An 18,289-nucleotide genomic window follows, 5' to 3' on the forward strand; every position below is an offset into this window, starting at 1 on the left:
TCAATTTTCAATTTGTAATGTCTAATGTCTTAATGATGTCATAAAAATTACATGTTCTATGCATAAAACAAAGACTAACTAATACATAAAGTACTTAAAAAATATATCGTAGGAAATCCCGTGGTAGGTAATCGTATCTTTCTCTGCTGCGTAAAAAGAGTCGTACAAAGATTCTTGACCTCCCATTGGCCGATTTGTAGACCAATAGCAACACGTAGCAAAGCAACGGTTTTTGGAGGCATTCATCTGTCCGGTGTCGACCCAAATTACAAAATTACTTTGATTTTTGGGCAAAATTTTACATTTATTAGCAATTGTTTGGGCCGTGCAACTCCAAAAGTAATCAATTCTGTGCAAAAACGGCCACCGCCGTTTAAAAGACGTGAGTAAATTGTGGTCATTAGATTAGCGTTTGACGCCAGGTTGATGTTCGCTTGTTTTGCCTCCATTTTTGGACGTTAGGAAGTGTTATGTTTGAATCGTTGTTTACGTTTATTTTGAAGTTATATCAATTTATAATCGAGATAGTTGTGTCTGGGTAGAGTAAAGCCAAAAACTGAGCACGTGATAATTTGGATAATTTTTCAGTAAGTACATAATGGCGCCAACAAGGTTGGCAGCAAAGCCAATCGGCGTCAATGAGAACTTGAACGGTATCCTGACCCATGGCATAACGACGAGAAGCAAGCAGTTGGCTTCTCTGAAGACGCACAAGGACATATTGAAGGTTCCAAACAAGAGAAAAGCCGACAGTCCTCTGAAAGATGCGACGGCGAAAAGGGCGGCATTTGGAGACATCACCAATGCATACAATAAATCATGCGCCAACGAGAAGGTCCTGCCCGTGAAGAAAGTCACAGTGGAGAGCAAAATGCTCCCTATAGTAAAGGTCAATAACCTCTTTATTATTGAAAATATTGAGGGTAAAATAATATTACCATGCTGATTTTAATTACTCACAATTTTGCCGTATCTTTTTTGAAAGAACTATGTGTAATTTATATACAATCATAATTTATAAATTAAACATAGTTTTTTTCATAAAATATACCTTATCTACTTTCAAAAATTATTTATTTTGTGTTTTAGAACATCAAACCACAGACAACATTATTAAATGGCAAAACTTCAAAGGCTAAACAGTTCCAAAGAGTGGCCTCAAATGCCCTGGAGTCTGTACAGAAACATTTTGCCAAGGATCCTCCGAAACTAGTGGCCACGAGGGCTCAGAAAGGAATTCTGAAGAATATTGAAAGGAAAGACAAAATTGTTGGCAAAGAGAATCAGAATCAGAGCCAGAGTTCCGTCAAATCGGGCAGGAGTTCTGGGGAGCCTTCACTTTATGTTACAGCCTTGGAAAATATGTGAGTATATCTGATAAAGACGGATGGCAATCTGTCATAGACTATGATAGATCACCATCTTTTGTTATCTACTCTATGCAGCAAAATCCATAAGGCTTTAAAGCAGGCACAAGATCGTATTGCCTGAAAGGCCCTAGTCAATTGTGAAGATGTGTGAATGGTGTTTATTTTTTCTAAAATGAATAGTATAACTAATTTTATTTCATTATTATTGTGGCATCTCTCATTCTAGACAAAAAAAAAACACTTTGGGGTCACTGAGCCAAATTCGAAATTCTTTATTCAATTTAGGATGATATACATCACTTATTGACGTCAAAAAAATACTTCACCGCAGCCTTTTCTCCAAGGACATTAATTAACAAATATAGGTCTTATACATATATTAAAAACAATAAGCCAGAGGAAGGTAGTAGCTTGCCCACAGATTCGTCCCATTTATTTCATATGTCTGCTCATATTCATTATTGTCAATATCTCTGGTTGTAAGCAACATATTGCATTAAAACTTATATCAGATTTTAAGTTGAAAACCATTTGCTATACAACTGTAAAACCACATCAAATTCCGTGTAGTAGCTTTTACTCAGCTAGATACTGGTAGGCTCACTCACAAAATTGTTAGTTTTATTATATGTATGTTATGTTATTATATTGGGCTTATCAGTTAGGTATCTATCAATACTGTAATAAAATATTGACCTTGCTGCAAAATAATTCAGTAGGTTACCTAAATTTAGTAGTTGTGGCCCAAATGTTCGATCTTTAGACGTAGTTTTGTGGAGAAACATGGTCACTTGCTGAGGGGACACTAAATAATAGCAAAGAAAAGATTTAGCCAATTCTGACATTGGGCCGTCCATTAATCCATTAATCACGTTCAAATTCAAATCATTTATTCCGAAATTATGATGGTCTAATTTCTGAATAAATGATTTGAATTTGAAGAAGCACTTTTTCACGTTAGTTTTTATAATAAATAGTTATTTCTCACAAGCTACAAACTTTTCGGATCATAATGACGATCAACTTTTCGGGCATTTCGGATCTGCTGTATGTGATGTATTTTAGCATTTTACCTTAGTAGCTTATTATATTAAAATAAATGAACGTGATATCTTAAGATATCATAGATTCCATTTCTTTCTCCCTCCCCTTTCCCCTTGGAATATGTCGTGGTTTTCTGAACCACCTCCCTCCCCCCTCTTTCAAGCATCACGCGAGTAATGGACGACCCCAATATACAAATAATACAATGATACAGTATCACGTCTTTATACCTTACGTGGTAGACTGAGCCAAGTATTGCTATACTAGTAGGTAACATTTAGCTGTATGGTGGAATTGAATGTTGCCTATCAGCTGCCTAGGCCTTGTCTCTTGGTCGCCTCGTACGAAATCCACGGGAGGATATGGAGTGGTTCTATTCTAGGGCGGAACCACACGCCACAATGAAAATGGTAATTTTACCAGTACCAAATCATTTCAGAAGCCCATCAGAATTGACAAAAGAAGAGAAGGCGATTAGCGAAAAACTAGATAAAGTGAATTTGGACGACACCATCAGGTCTCTGGACAGTGAAACAGAGGCTCCACACAAACCACCTTCGGGAGTCGCAGACTTCGACCAGGAGAACTGGAACGACCCATTCCAGGTGTCCCATTATGCCATGGACATCTTCAACTATTTGAAGAGTAGAGAGGTGATATAGACTAACATATTTTATTGTATAATCATCACAACCATAATAAGTCCACTGCTGGACAAAGGTCTCCTAAAACCTAAGATATATAGGATAAAACCTTATGCTGGCTACACACTATCGTCGAACTCGGGACAGAAACTGACGTGAATGAATGAACACTGCGTAGTTTGTATTGAGAGATTTTATATTTTACTAGCTTTTGCCCACAACTTCGTATGTGAGTATAAATCCGTTTCCCGTGGGAATTTCAGGAAATCCCTTCTTAGTGCTCCCCTACACTGTCCTAGGAACCTACTCACTAAATTTCAGCTTCCTACGCCCATTAGTTTCGGCTGTACGTTTTCTGTCAGTCAGTCTCTCAGTAACGGAAGAGTTATTGATATAGATTATTGATAATAGTCATTAATATGACCATTACATATTCCCCCAGGTACAGTATGTAACTATGACGTCTGAAACTTAAGCTTATAATAATTTTAGCGGCTATTCCCGATCGACGACTACCTCGTGCGGATGGAGGGCATCACGTGCTGGATGCGTGCGCTGCTGGTGGACTGGATGGTGGAGGTGCAGGAGAGCTTCGAGCTGAACCACGAGACGCTGTACCTGGCCGTGAAGCTGGTGGACCTGTTCCTCGCGCGCTCGTCCCAGCCGCCGGCGTCGCAGCCGCCGCAGCCGCCGCAGCTGCTCACCAAGGAGGAGCTGCAGTTGCTTGGCGCTGCGGCGCTCTTCATCGCTTCCAAGTTTGATGTGAGTTTGGTTTTTCTTAGCGTGATAAAGGCGACTGCTATGTCGAATGAAGCATCTGTCGTGAATTCAGTATTTTTTAATTGTACGAAGTTCGACACCGGTGTTTAACTGTATTATTTATTTTGCGATGTGGCTAACACAATTTAGAATAGTAGAAAAGGTACAAATATATCATATATAATTGCAGACATTCTTTCCCATTTTTTTATACTACTTAGCAAGCAAACTGGCACGCGACCCGTCTGATGGGAAGTGGTCACCGCAGCCTATAAACTCCTGCAACACCAGGGGTGTCGCTTTGCCGCCTCTGATGAAATCTCTAATATATGTCAAGGCAACTAAAGGCATCTGACATGACTTATAACGTACCACCCATGATAAACTGGAATGAATAAATAATCGTATTATGTATCTCCAGGAGCGTATTCCGCCGCTAGTGGACGACTTCCTATACATCTGCGACGGCGCGTACACGCTCAGCCAACTGCTGAAGATGGAGATGAATATCCTCAAGGTGGTGGACTTCGACCTCGGCATCCCGCTGTCCTATCGCTTCCTCAGGAGATATGCCAGGGTGAGATGCGATAGCATGTTTGTTTATTATCCTCCTTCTGTCTCAACACTCACTCAATTTTTTGAATTTGATTTTTTTTTAAATTTTGGATTTGAATGCTATTGTTGCCTATCACTGCCTAGGCTATATGTCCCTTAGTCGCCTCGTACGTCATACACGGGAGAGTATGGATTGGTCCTGTTCTAGGGCGGAACCACACGTCACTACAATATTATTCTCCTTATTGGATGGATAATAACACGCATACTCGCTCGGACAACTGCTAAAGATTGAGAGGAATATATTCAAGATTTGAGATATACGGCTCCTGTCTATTTGTTCTATTGTAAATTTAATTGTACATCATTGAAAATTGTGACTACCCAGCCAGATGGCTATGCCGCTTTCGCCTGGTCCTGCCAGAAGAGGCAAACCCTATGTGCTGGCTTCACTTCGTTAAGGAAGACATGCATACCAATTATCGGACGACTAGGGATGTCGAATACAGTTCAAACTGGTGCATTGTTCAGATGGCGAAATAGGAAAATATTTGAAAAGCAGAATTTACGAAATGCAATTTTTTTTTAATACTTGGAAGGATAAAATTTAAAATATTACTCGTTGTCCAACAGTGCGCACGAGTGTCAATGCCGACGCTGACTCTAGCGCGATTCGTGCTGGAGCAATGTTTGTTAGAGTACAACTTGTTGCAACACTCTGACAGCAAGATGGCCGCCGCCGCGCTCTACCTAGCGCTCAGGATGAAGTCCCTCTCTACATGGAGCGACACTCTGCAGTATTACACAGGTATAGCATCACGTTGCCTGATTAGTTATCGCCCGTGATTAGTGATTGGTAGTTTCCAAAATTAGTGTATTCAAAAAGCTGTGCCAGTTTATATACACAAGCTGTTGCCCGCAACTCTGCCTGTGGCAAGCAGTATCATTAACAGTATTCTCCCAACTATCACCACTCATACCAAAAGCCATGTTGTGATTTTGCTTATGATTATTTTAATAATACAGGCTCTGCTCTAGTTTAGATACTAGTGTTGGGTATAATAATATACTAGATCTATTATCATACGTAAAGTTCACTTACTTATGGAAAAAATTTCTCATTTGGTACCTGAAAACTAGGTTATAAAGTAAATTATGCAGGAATATTATACATTAGTCTTGATTTGTAACATTTGGATATATTAATAAATAAAATTATAAACACCAAAGGCCACCTTAATCCAATGCTCAGTTTTGATGTGAGAGATAGTAAAATATACATATGACAGAAAGTTCAATATACATAGTGACACATATCTGTTATCCGCTAGGCTACTCGGAAAAGGACATCCTACCAATAGCGCTCGCCCAGAACGCCGCACTCCACAAGAAGCCCAAGTCAGCCATCAGCACGGTCCGCAACAAGTATTCGCACTCCATCTTCTTCGAAGTGGCCAAGGTGCCTCTGATCGAGGACTCCGCACTCAGCAGCTGAGACCGGCCAAGTGGCACTTTACACCTCGTCGATACACTACTAAGGTGGGTCCAAATTTTCTAATCTATCGTATACATGTGTATTTCACACTGTCCGCTCTCGGCTACAGAGATGGCAAGTGTGTTGCCATCTCTTTTTTTAACATTATAGTGCTAAAGAGAGATTGAAACACATTTGTGTAGTGTCAGGTTAGCGATGTGCAGAATATAAAATGACAGTAGCTAAATGATTAGTTTCTAGTTGCTGCATTTGTGAACTCGACTTAGTAGGGATTTATGTGGGTTCGAGACATTTGTCCCCAATTTGTGAACATCAGCTATTGATTCAGCTATGCACCGCATCGTCTGCAACGTATTACTAAACAGTTAGCTACTTTCCTCGTGTAAATTTAACTTATTCTGTCCAAAAGCTCGTGTTGTATCGCTAAGTCTTACGATACTGCTAAATTTTCAAAGTCAAAGCGAAATTCGAGAAAAATTTTAATATCGCAAATTTAATGTAAGGTGCCACAGTGGCTCTGAGCTATTTTAAGTTAATGTTTGACATTAGACTAATACGTACGGGCGAACGATAAGTACTTACAGCGCCCGTAAGTGCTAACGCTAGATAGTAACAAATCTAGATCAATTAAGTATTTTAGGTATTTACATTGTAAAGCGGCGGTTGCAAATTGTTGAACTTTTGAAGTAGATATATAATATGCGTTTTTTAGCAAAGTTTATATACAACTTATTGTCTAAAAAGAAGACTGATAAATTTTGCAATTGACCGAAGATTTCTGTCTAAGATCTCTTCGTCGTATGATGCAATGGCATTGATAACCCACCAGACTAAACCAGAATGGAAAGCGAATCAGTGAAACGAAGTTTCTAGTTCGTATCTCCCAGTGTTTGAAAAATATATACCAAAATCAAATCAAGTCCACACTGCTTTACATAAACTAACAGAATTTTTACCAAAAAGCTATACCTAATCTACATTCCAATATTCCCTTCCGCCTCGCTTTTTATTGTATTGTCTTCCTATAGGAAATTATAGGGAAAATCCGTTAACATACGGAGAGCAATGTGTGTAGATTTAGCGCATTTTTTGTAAGACTGACGAATGTAAAAAGACACGCCCATGATTAATTTGTTCTCGCTCGTGGGGACCGAGGTGCGGGGGCCGCGGGCCTGTCTCTCGATACCCTTGTCGCCCTTCCGTCACCCCTGTTATCCCGCAGGCGAAAATTCAGGTCTGCCTATAACTATATCCTGATAATTTTAGTTAGTTTTTATGACGTCAGTTAAATTTTACCGTTAATGCTAAGTAAAAACACGTGGCGTGTCTTTTTAGATTGGATTTTCTATAGTATAACCGCTTGTATTGAAATTAACTACAGTCCAATCAGCTATTTTTGGACTTGATAAGAATCAAGGGGCCATGAATTAGAAATAACAAAAATAAAATGCGCTTCACGATTAATCTTCTCAAATGAGCCTGTCGTCATGAAATCTGTCCTATCGTCTATTGTTATGTACCTACGTGTTGAACAAAGATTTCGACTGTTGCCGTGTATGTGTCTTTTTATATGCGTATAGTATGTATTCTACCTGGCAAGCTTTGCTAATACTCTTTTAATTTTAATTATTATTAATGGATTTTGTAATGTTTTAATTAATTTACATAGTAATTATTGTGCGATTCTCGCGTCATTGTCATGTTTTGTAATTTATCACATTTTAAAGAGTACAAAATATTGGAATGTTATTAATAATGTTGTTCATTAATGGTAAGTTTTAGATTAATTTCACTTTTAAAACTGTTTTTCTTGATATCATTTGTCGTAATTATACAAGGTTAATGTAAAACTGAAAGTGTAAATAAAAAGTGATTTTGGTTTGGTAATTTTGTAGTTTCCTTTATCAATTTTATTATTACACTCGACTTAAATAATATCAGTTTCTAATTGATGAAATAAATGATGATAATAGTCGTTATAATTGGTTATTTAATCTTGTTTGATACAAACAATCTACAAATAATGAAATGGTCTACATATATAAACATGGGCATTTCAGAACAATCAAAACAAAGCATTTGTGTTGTGATTTAATCACATCACGACAACAAAATGGTACTAGAGGAGTCTGGTACTCCTCGGTATTATAAAATGTACAAAACATACCTACTTACAGAAATAGGTACATAGTAGGCTATATATAACATATCTAATACATGAAGTATTACTTGCTATCTTCATATATGCTTCTAGTTGTGGATTTAGTGTCCCTTCATTTTGTATTTTGTATCTTACGTAGAGTCCAAAACCATAGAAAATTATTTTTTTACTAGATAACGCACCTTACATTCTGTATAACTGTATTTCGCTATCTCCTAAAACAAGGCATTTTTGAAAATTGTATCGATCAGATCTACGTTATAAGTTGACTCTAAATGTCATTGTAACACTGAATATGTTTTAAATATTAATATATCCTCATCAGATGTCAAAAAATGTGCATGCACATTGAGTTTTTGCCTAATATTTTCCCAGTTTATTCCTTTTTAAAAGTCTGGCGCAAATGTAACTTGCAGGTTGCAGGTAGACTTTGATAGGAAGTCAATACACTCATAACAAACATACCTACTTAAAAAAAATAACAACCTACTTTATGTTAACATTGTCCCCATCGCTTTTTACAATATTTGACGTTGTCAGTACGAGACAAAACATTTTAACGTAAAGTAGGCTGTAACTTCATGACTAAGAGGGTCAGTTGTGACATTGAATGGTAGAATCAATCAATTACGAGTCCAGTACCCGAAACAAGAGAAAGTGCACAAATTTAACAAATAAATGGTATCGTCGACAATTGCCAGATTCTGGAAAAGGCAGCGTGTATAAAACTCCAGATTGCAAGCTTTATATAAAAATGCCAATATTTGTAAGGTTGTGACACAAGCACAAAAATTTAACAAAACAGGATTATGACTAAATCTGTAGTTTCTAGAATCAGACATTTCTCGATATTACCAAATGAAGCGACAACAAATTAATTTCTTACATATTTTTCGTGACATAATGAACACAATGCTTTATGATATTAATAAATAATCGTAATATATAATATAGGAAACAACTGCTTGAATGGATTTTCTTGAAATCCTTCAAAGCTGTGCAGTATGTTTTCACTCACTAGATGACGCCACTGTGTTGTCTTGTTACTATGCCCATCATACAACCTTTGGAGCCCCTACGTTATATAATGCCGGCTATACATTGAGGTAAATAAAAGCTCTCTTATGAACTACACAATGCTCATGCATTCGCGTCAGCATTTATCCGAGTTCGGCGACAGTGTGTAGTACTGGGGATAGCATGATATAATATCGTCCAGGACTTACTAGCCCACACACAACATAAACCTTCAAAATTGCCTTAAACACCAATGGACCTTTCTCTACACCAGCGCCCCAAGCGGCGAATTCAATCGCGTTAGCCTTAAAAGAAACGTTATCAATCACTTTAAAATACATTTCCATATAAACACTCCTGAACAAGGATATGGCATATATGCCAGGAGAAGTACCTAGTTATATAATATTTAATGGGTAATCCAAGCCCTCATTCGCACATGCGTATAAAAAGCTCCGGAACTTTACGCATTTTCATGTTATCGCTTTCGACAAAGTGACGTTCAACATTTATTAAGCGTACCATACAACGCACATCCAATTCAGAAGGTTGTTCTCATTAGTTCTACTTCCCTATGTTAAGCTAATATACAGCTAAGTAGAACTAGTGGGAACAAAGACCTTCTTTATGCCCTACACGGTAAGCCAAGAGTTGCCGAAACTCGAAGCCCACATTTAGCAATATGGTGAGCTTGAACTTATCATAAGCGATGAAAAAACGTTGCCGGAAACGGCTACTAATACCTACACTTATGTTTTTTCCAAGGCATAAAGCGCGTTGAAATTACACTCGTGCGAACGAGGGGTAACAGTATCAAAATCATTATATTACATTAGGACCAATTTAATAACTCACATTTGACACTTCGTCATAACTCATAAATGTAACCTCCAAAATCAGAACTAGAAAAACTTAATAATACTAACAAAAGAAAAAAAAATTGACAGTTCTATCTAAAGGCTGACAGATGTCAAATGGTCAAATTTGATCTATTAAAATTGGTCCTACTTTAATCACATTGCCTGTTTTCTGCATATATGGTTACTTAGGATATTACAGTAATGCACCATTTGGTGCCGATTCAGGTAGGAACCAGACACGAATCTAAATATCGGATAAAACAAAATAACTTAGTTAAATATAGAACTGAAATACGTGGGCCATAATGGACTTTAGTTGTGGCACTATGATGTGATGGGTTAATTAATATCAATAATGGTAGGTTTACATGAATGATTCAATGATCTGTTCAATGAAATAGTTCTTAGCTTCATCGAGAACATTACACACGACCATGTAAACCTGGATAGGTTAATGGGTTTTAGATAATAAGTGATCGGAATAGGTAGAGTACAAACAATGAATATACATGATGCTATGTGTATAAATAGTTATTAAAACGATATATGCGAAATCGACTGAACCAATTTGGATGAAAGTATATAAAATATATATAAATAAAGAAGACATAACAGAGTAACTTTCAACTGTCGTGTAAAACAAATGAATGAAATGTTGAAGCATTAGACTGTAGCGTCAAAGTCCCAACTCTGGGCGAGAGAATGCTGTAGCTAACTTTATCTCACCAGGAGAGGAGCTCCTCCTGCTCAAGATCTGCCCTGACTCACTTGGAGACGGTCAATAGGTTGCGAACCCAAGTGGGTCAATGTAAGGTCACCCTCATTAATTGGGGGTTTATATCTAACAAAAAAGTGCGGAGTCTATGCCCAAAAAATGAAGCACCTGTGCCTGTCCCTGTGCCCTAACACCTGCACCAAGGATGACTTGATGGCAGCCAAAGAATTTATAATGCTAAACCAGAAAGCTTACGAATAAGCAAAGCCGTCCCTAAACTTGGGTCTAAAATTTGTAGACATTTAATACTTGCATATGACAATGACAGTTTGCCAGAAAGGGATGGCTACAAATTTATGTATTGGCATGCTGACATTGTGGAAATGTGATCTTTATAACAAAGCAAATAGGTCTAATTTACAATGACATTATTTTGACATTTGTGATTCGTAACCATTCCAGTTAGCACATATGAGTAGTTCCTTGATGTCCAGTCACCGATAACACGTTAAAAACGACAGAACACTTTTCAGGGAAAATTTAAATATATCATTGAAATGGCATCGATACGCTAAGGATAAATGAAATTTGGTACACGGACAAAATGTAACCGGTCATAGTACTTAGGACACTTTTCCCCCCAAAATATTTTACAGTTACTAATTAGTACCTAATAGAATATATCCCGCGATATAACCGCAAACCATTTTTAAAACAGCCAGTACTTTAAATTGATACATGAATGACTAACATTTGCATTGAGTATGCTTTTCCCAACACGAATGATGAACTAGTTGATTATTCAATGTATAATATCGATAAACACAAGGACCTACAAATATCTAGAAGTTTGAATAATCTATTGTTTACAATCTATTAGTCTTATCTATTATTAGTCGGAAACAATTGATACTACCGATAGATTGTTCTTCATTAACTTTACTATACTATCGATATCGATTTCGAAATATCGATACTCAATTATCCATAGTCGATTATAGATCGGCAACAAAAACATCTAGAAATATTTTTTCAAATAAACTCTACTTATTCCTATCACTCTAATAGCAAAAACAATAAATTCGAAACATTTTCTGAAAATCCTGTATGCACAAACACCTACGTGTGTAAACATTTGCGTGTTTCATATCTACACGCTATGGCTACAATACCTTAACAATATAAATTATATACAATACAAACGCGTTCAGTATAACAACGCACTAATATTTACAATAAAGTTTGAATGCTTTGGCTATTAACAGGGATCATCGCATGGTCATCCTTAACTAACATCGCACTAGTTCATAATAGGAACGTCGATTTAGGCAAACCGGAACAAACGCATGCAACAATGAACCCTAAGTGAATTACGATACGGTCCACTTCTGACTCGGAAGGGACGTCCCAGGAATTTTATTGCACGCCAAAATCGCGTAAAGCTCGAAAAACTAAAATTTTGAGGCAATTTTCTGGCTTCACGACCGCAAATCGAAAAACTCCCGGACGATGCGTCCATCGGGAGATTACTATTAGCTAGGGTTGGGGGATTTGTGGTTCTCTTGGGGGTTGTCGGTTTCGATCATGGGTTGCGCGCGGGGGGAGACGGGCCTGAAGGTGCAGTCGAGGGAGTCGGAGTCGGGAGTGCCGGGGGTGCGGGGGGTGCCGGGGGTGCCGGGGGCGGAGGGCGTGCGGCGCTCCGGACACAGCCGCTTGCTCAGCGGGGAGTCGGCCTCGTCGCAGCGTCGCTTGCCCGCAGGCAGCGCCGTCGCGCGCCCCACGGGGCTGAAGCTGGACGCGCGGATCGCGATCGGGGACAGGCTGCGACCTTTGGTCGTGTACTTCCGCGTCGGCGACGGGGACACTACTGGTGAGAATGCTCTGGAAAATAATGCAAGTCTTTCATGTACGTAGGTATTATATTTTTTTAAAGCCCTCTCTGTAGACCACATTGAGGCAAGTCTGAATTTCGTGCACTTTATCATAAGATTCACCAGATCCTCTTTCTCTGTCACCTTGGCTTTAGGAGGTTTCTCCCTTTAACGTTTAAGGACCGTGCGAATTGAAGAAGAAAAAGTAAGCAGAGCAGTGCTTACTTCTTCTTCTTCAATTCGCACGGTCAGCATAGTTAAAAGTCAGACCATAAGCACGCATAACCTACTTGATGGCACACCATCCACATCCTCTCATAACCAATATTCAGAAAATAAGTCAATAAATTTTATTGTTTTTATAGATATGTTCATATCCCAGCCATCCTAACTATTATAAATGCGAAAGTAAGTTTGTATTTGTTAACTTTTCACGCTCTATGTACTCAACCGATTCTTGAAATCTTGCATACATGTAGTTTGAAGTATGGAAAAGGACATAGGGTACTTTTCATCGCGGGCAAAAACTAGTTTACAATAAAAAGTCAACAAAAATACCTGTGTATCCTAGTGGGAGAGTGCGGCAGGCCGGCGTTGGGCGCGTTGGGCGCCACCAGGGTGAGGTCCTCGCAGGACTGCCCCATCTGCATGGCGGAGTGGACCTCCCTCTCGTGCGCCACCTCGCGCGTGTTCGTCACCGCCTCGCACTCCTCCGCGCGCAGCTGGCTAACGCGCGGCGTCAATCGGGGACCCCACGAATTCTGCACGAGATATTTTTTTAATCATGACGCAACGTTTGTCCCTCACAACGCAATACAGTTAATTTCTTAAGACTTACTATACTAGCTTACTGCTATAATACAAGTATATGATGATATGTTTCTTTTTTATTTTTGCATGCTGTACACAGATAGGTGTATAGTATAATAATATGATTATGCGAAATGAAAGATGTAAGTCTACTAGATGCAGTGTTAGCAATAGAACACTCGATAAGAAAGTCGGTAAAATGAAGTGAACCCAGTAAACCATTGAGGTGTGTAGTCCTTGTGGACTCTCCAGAACAGGACTATTCTATACCCTCTTGTGGATTTCGTACGAGACGCCTATGGGATATAAAGTATGCTGACAGGCAAATATAGAATTCCTAAGGAGAGTTGACGTCAGGCAGGGTCGGTCGTAAAATCAGTCGAATGTCGAGAACACGCGAAGATAAAAACAGTTGATATAGGCAACAAAAGCATTGCGAAAGACCGTTGTCAAACACAGTCAAATCCCCAAAATTTTAAAGTATCCTTTTTTAAGCAAGCCTTCTATGGGTCTAGCTTTTCCAGAATTTCGGAAATGGAAATTTTTAGAGACAATTTTCAGGCATCATAACGGATGAAATCGTTCGACTTCTTTCAGAGCATCATATGTACACTTATGTTTCACAATGAATGATGAATTATGACTTGTCACTCACAGAGAGGCTGACGGGCGCGGCGAGGGGGCTAAAGGAGCCGCTGTAGCGGCGCGTGCGCGATATGTTGTTGCTGAACATGTTGAACAACGTGCTCCTGAAACAACAACCGTTTTACATTAAAGCTTTTACATTTTGTGTTTAGCCAATAGATATGTTGATGATGATGTGGATAAACGACTTTACCTGCCCTGTTAAAAAAAGCATACTGTAAGCTAAAGTACGTTTTGTCTTGTTCTGTTAACGTGTGACTGTGACAAAACATACTTTAGTTTAAAGTATGCTTTAATTTTTATATGAATAACAAGATTAACATTAACATTCCTAACCATACATAACATTAACACATAATCACTGGAGCCTCTGGAGATAAGCGTTATTAGAAAAAACAATAGGAGAAATTTTGCATCTGTTGTGGCCAAATCGTTGAATTGGGCGTATGTGAAGTTCCACGAGATAAGGCGCTCGTTTTTACTATAGACTAGCTTTTGCCCGGGGTTTCTCCACACTTCAACCTACATGTATGTAAAATTTCAAGAAGAAAGCGTGAAGAGGTAACATACAAACTTACTTTCGCATTTATAATATTAGGATCAGCATAATAATGATGATCCAAGAGACGTTTCCGTCGGCGGTGACACCTTGTCAGTTCCTGATGAGTTCGGATGTGACTAGAAAAGCACAAATTGGTCTTAAACGTGCGCGTGATTCGCGTCGTATGCGACTGCCCTCCATATCATAGGTACCTTTTTACGTGGAAAGTCACATGTCGTAATATGACCATCTAACTCTGTCCACATCGTTCAACGCTTTGTTTTAGAGTAGGTAGGTTAGCTTTGTTAATTTCTCATTCCTAAACAAACCGAGCATTACGAACTTTTGAGAAATAAAACATATGTTTTTAGTGAAGCTTTGAACAATATGGATATAGAAGGTCAATTCAAAGACTTGGTCACGATTAGACAAATTTAACGAGATTATAACATTATACAGACTTCAGTAATTTTAGTCAGATTTTTACGAAGCCCCTTCCGGTTGGGACCCTTAGCAATTGACCAACTTGGTGTCAGTAGTCACGCCACTAATCGACCACTATTAAAATGAACACTCACTCAAAAAATCCGACACCAATCATCGCAATGGCCACTTTCCAATTAAAAAGCGACGTCAATCTGCCATATGAAATGCGAGCATATTCACTGGTTTATAGATACAGTCATCAAAACAATTATGATTTGTGTGAGTGTAATCACAACATTATTAAAAGCAACCAGACTACACCCAAAGGCTTACAAATATTATCGTTCTTGTTTATACATTGATAGCCAGCCAGTACAATATATGAAAATGTATTGCAAACATTTTTGGAAAATTTTCAACTCTCATATTCTCCTTGAATAACTTGAATAACATTTAGCCTTAGGCTAAATGTTATTCAACAAGACAATGAGTCTGAGGCTTTAGTCTATATCTATATTTAGTAAATTTGTTTAGTTTATTTGTTGCAAACACAAAAAAGTACGATTATTTACCTATCTGTTTATTATTTTTAAAGTACAGACTTTTATCTGAGAGCCATTGCCAGATTACCACCTACCACTGCACTTGCACTTGGTGTTAGTTGCGATACGTTATGTTTGCATCTAAATTATGCATAATCAACTGCTCGGATTCAGATGAAAGTTACAAGAATAGACATGGGATTAACCCTGGACGTAGGGTTTTTAATGGAGCCATGAGGCTCAGCTAGTTTGTTCAAAACCCACGTAAAACTTAAAAGCAGCAGATTTTATCGCTCACGCCGCTTTTATCGCGACGCGACGCGACGATAGTATTACGCTACGATTACTTCAGTTTCAATACCTGGAATTATTTACAAATTATTCCAATTGATAAATGTGGGCTGTTGAGCATAGCTTCTTTTCTGATTGAGCAGATATGTCAGGTTTCAAGGCTTGCTAATGGACTGTCTGGATCTCTAAATTAAAGTTAACATTATAAAGTATTAATTAATTGTAACATATCCATATCATAGCAAAAAGGAGAGGCCTCCCCATTTTCCAACCACTTCGATCCCAAAAGGCCGACAGTTCATCAAACAACCTCATCCTCGGCTTGCATCTCTATCTTTTTTTTTTTCAATATTGGCATTCACTACAAGTTACATAATATTTCATTTACAAATTTGTTGGTTTGTTACTTTTTGAGAAACAGTTTTTCACATCAGTGAAATTGGCATTTGGTAATGATTCAATGGTTTTCCATCACCACCACATATATATAATAATCATGTTTTGGAAATAAATACAAAATTCGCAGTTAATGTTTTTGAGCTGTAACATGATACCATGTCCATTTTTAACTATATATACAGTATTTCTATTCAAATTTCATGAATATCTGTAAAAATGGTCAGGCTCAGTGCCTTAAATGTAACTCCACATGAAATCCATTACTAGTAAAGAAAAAATATTTGTATTTTAGTTTGTAATGAATAAACTCAAAAATTACATGAGATACACAAAATGTTCTGTTCAGAGTAACATAGGCCACATTTTAAATAGTTACCAACCTTTGACACCCAGACTGCTAATATCAAATTTACAAATGGCTCACTGCAGAATATAAATGACACACAATAACAATACATATGTTTATTACAAGACTATAATTGATTGCTAATTTACATTGGTGCAGGCATAAAAACTAAGTAATATTAAAAAAAAAAAACAATATAAGATTGATGCAATGGACTTACATCAATCTAATATTGTTTTTTTTTTTTTTTTTAATTCAATAGCCAACATTTATTCTTCAAATCAACAGCAAGAAAATTAAAAAATGGTAAGCCCTTCTTGCATAATAGGGACCAACACTGTTTGAATGAGTTTCTTTCGGCATTTCTTCTCAGCAGTGGTCGTTCCGAAATGCTAGTAGTTTGTAGCTTTGGTAAACATCATTTAATTTAGAATATGACGTGAAAAAGTGCTTGTGAAGGCGTAATTTCTGAATAAATGATTTGATTTTGATTTCAAGACTTAGCAAGTTGTTTAGCAGTTCCAATTGCCAGTTGTGGCAATTGGAACTCTAATCAACTGTCTTGCTGGCCTAACTGGCCTAAGGAGTTACTAAAGTGTGGGTAATCACCTGTGTTTGATGTATATTTGCATAATTTGCAATTATTTCAATAATCACTATATTGTAATGAAATCTCAGACTGTCTATACTGACTAATTAGAATTAGTAATAGGTGTAATGATATTTGTTGGATCTACACAAGTGGATCTTCAAAATCCCTGAATATTTCTATCACATGAAATGCAAATATCTACATATTTGAAAACAGATTGTACATAGTAGGTATTCTTATTACGGCCCAAATGGATAAAGTACACACTTCAATATGCATACTTACCATAAAGTAATATGACAAAAAGCACTACCTACATCTGTTCTAAATAGGCCCGCAGCTCAATACCGTCTACAAAGAATGTTTATCAATAGACAGAATGTGGCTGACGTCGCCTTATTACCACATCTCTGTTTTAAATAAATCAATATAAAGAATACTTAGCACTACTCATGTATACTGGGCACTATAACTAAACTAGGCAAAAATAAATAAATATAGGTATTCAGCATAGCAACAACCATATATCGCTTTACGGAGGCATGTGGTATCTCGTCTCGTACGTTACCTGGGAGCAGTGTTGGTCGTAGGCGAAGTAGCCGCCGTAGACGACACCTCATTGATCAAAGGTGCGCTGCTGCACCTTTTCAATATGTTAGGAGCATCCACATCCATTATCTTTCAGTAACCATTCGTTCACTGACGTACTATGTAGTTATACACATCGGGACTGCCGACACTATTAGCTCTAGTTTATATAACACTGGAAGTGCACTTAGAAACAATCTATTCAATCAATAAAACTACTATTACGCCTACATACATATTATTTACCATGATCAAACCAAAGAATAACAAAATAAAATTAAAATACGCTACTGCAAAAGCTAAAAAGTGGCTCGAAGCTGACCTGTCAAATCGCCGCAATATTTTATTAAATCATTCACAACATCGAATATTTTGAATTGATATGGAAGATCTGTTTTATGTAAGGATATGCAAAAGACTAATTATGCAATTTGATGTATAACGATGTAGCGATAATGAAAAATTAAAGGAATTTTATAAACTACCACATTTTAAACTATAAACAAAATGAAGAAGAAAATAAAATAGGTAATACCGAACGCAACCAATTCCAATAGCTGTCAAAAATACGATACGTTCCTTTCAAATAATCCAAGTTGATTGAATTTTCGCTTTATG

The 18,289-nt window shown here is 37.6% G+C and overlaps 2 protein-coding genes across 3 annotated transcripts; one reads left to right on the forward strand and one right to left on the reverse strand.

Annotated features, from left to right (window-relative positions):
- Nucleotides 1-203: 203 nt before the first annotated feature.
- Nucleotides 204-7,754, forward strand: CycB3 (Cyclin B3). Its single transcript, XM_053750400.1, has 8 exons — nucleotides 204-382; nucleotides 589-889; nucleotides 1,090-1,364; nucleotides 2,854-3,067; nucleotides 3,551-3,820; nucleotides 4,239-4,394; nucleotides 5,006-5,180; nucleotides 5,704-7,754. Exons 2-8 carry the CDS (start codon nucleotides 599-601, stop codon nucleotides 5,865-5,867), a joined length of 1,545 nt encoding a protein of 514 aa, XP_053606375.1. The 5' UTR covers nucleotides 204-382; nucleotides 589-598; the 3' UTR covers nucleotides 5,868-7,754.
- Nucleotides 7,755-7,839: 85 nt separating this feature from the next.
- On the reverse strand, nucleotides 7,840-18,160 carry LOC128672959 (uncharacterized protein). 2 transcript variants are annotated; one of them, XM_064435935.1, is made up of 4 exons: nucleotides 17,994-18,160; nucleotides 13,957-14,050; nucleotides 13,050-13,252; nucleotides 7,840-12,501 (listed from the first exon to the last, which is right to left on the reverse strand). In XM_064435935.1, exons 2-4 carry the CDS (start codon nucleotides 14,032-14,034, stop codon nucleotides 12,153-12,155), a joined length of 630 nt encoding a protein of 209 aa, XP_064292005.1. In that variant the 5' UTR covers nucleotides 14,035-14,050; nucleotides 17,994-18,160; the 3' UTR covers nucleotides 7,840-12,152. The 2 variants fall into 2 exon arrangements, with proteins under 2 accessions (XP_064292005.1, XP_053606478.1); XM_053750503.2 differs by lacking the exon at nucleotides 17,994-18,160 and adding an exon at nucleotides 17,652-17,987.
- Between the last annotated feature and the right edge of the window lie 129 nt (nucleotides 18,161-18,289).

The sequence above is a fragment of the Plodia interpunctella genome, chromosome 1 (assembly GCF_027563975.2).
Source record: "Plodia interpunctella isolate USDA-ARS_2022_Savannah chromosome 1, ilPloInte3.2, whole genome shotgun sequence".
Taxonomy (NCBI): domain Eukaryota; kingdom Metazoa; phylum Arthropoda; class Insecta; order Lepidoptera; family Pyralidae; genus Plodia; species Plodia interpunctella.

Bases quoted from the DNA above. Each gene is read 5' to 3' on its own strand.
- CycB3 (XM_053750400.1), top strand. From the start codon at position 599: ATGGCGCCAACAAGGTTGGCAGCAAAGCCAATCGGCGTCAATGAGAAC. The intron at 890-1,089 runs GTCAATAACCTC...TTTGTGTTTTAG, and splicing joins AAATGCTCCCTATAGTAAAG to AACATCAAACCACAGACAAC. The intron at 1,365-2,853 runs GTGAGTATATCT...AAATCATTTCAG, and splicing joins GTTACAGCCTTGGAAAATAT to AAGCCCATCAGAATTGACAA.
- LOC128672959 (XM_053750503.2), bottom strand. From the start codon at position 17,758: ATGGATGTGGATGCTCCTAACATATTGAAAAGGTGCAGCAGCGCACCT. The intron at 13,253-13,956 runs GTGAGTGACAAG...TATCTCGTGCAG, and splicing joins CCGCGCCCGTCAGCCTCTCT to AATTCGTGGGGTCCCCGATT. The intron at 12,502-13,049 runs GTATTTTTGTTG...ATTATTTTCCAG, and splicing joins TCTCCCACTAGGATACACAG to AGCATTCTCACCAGTAGTGT.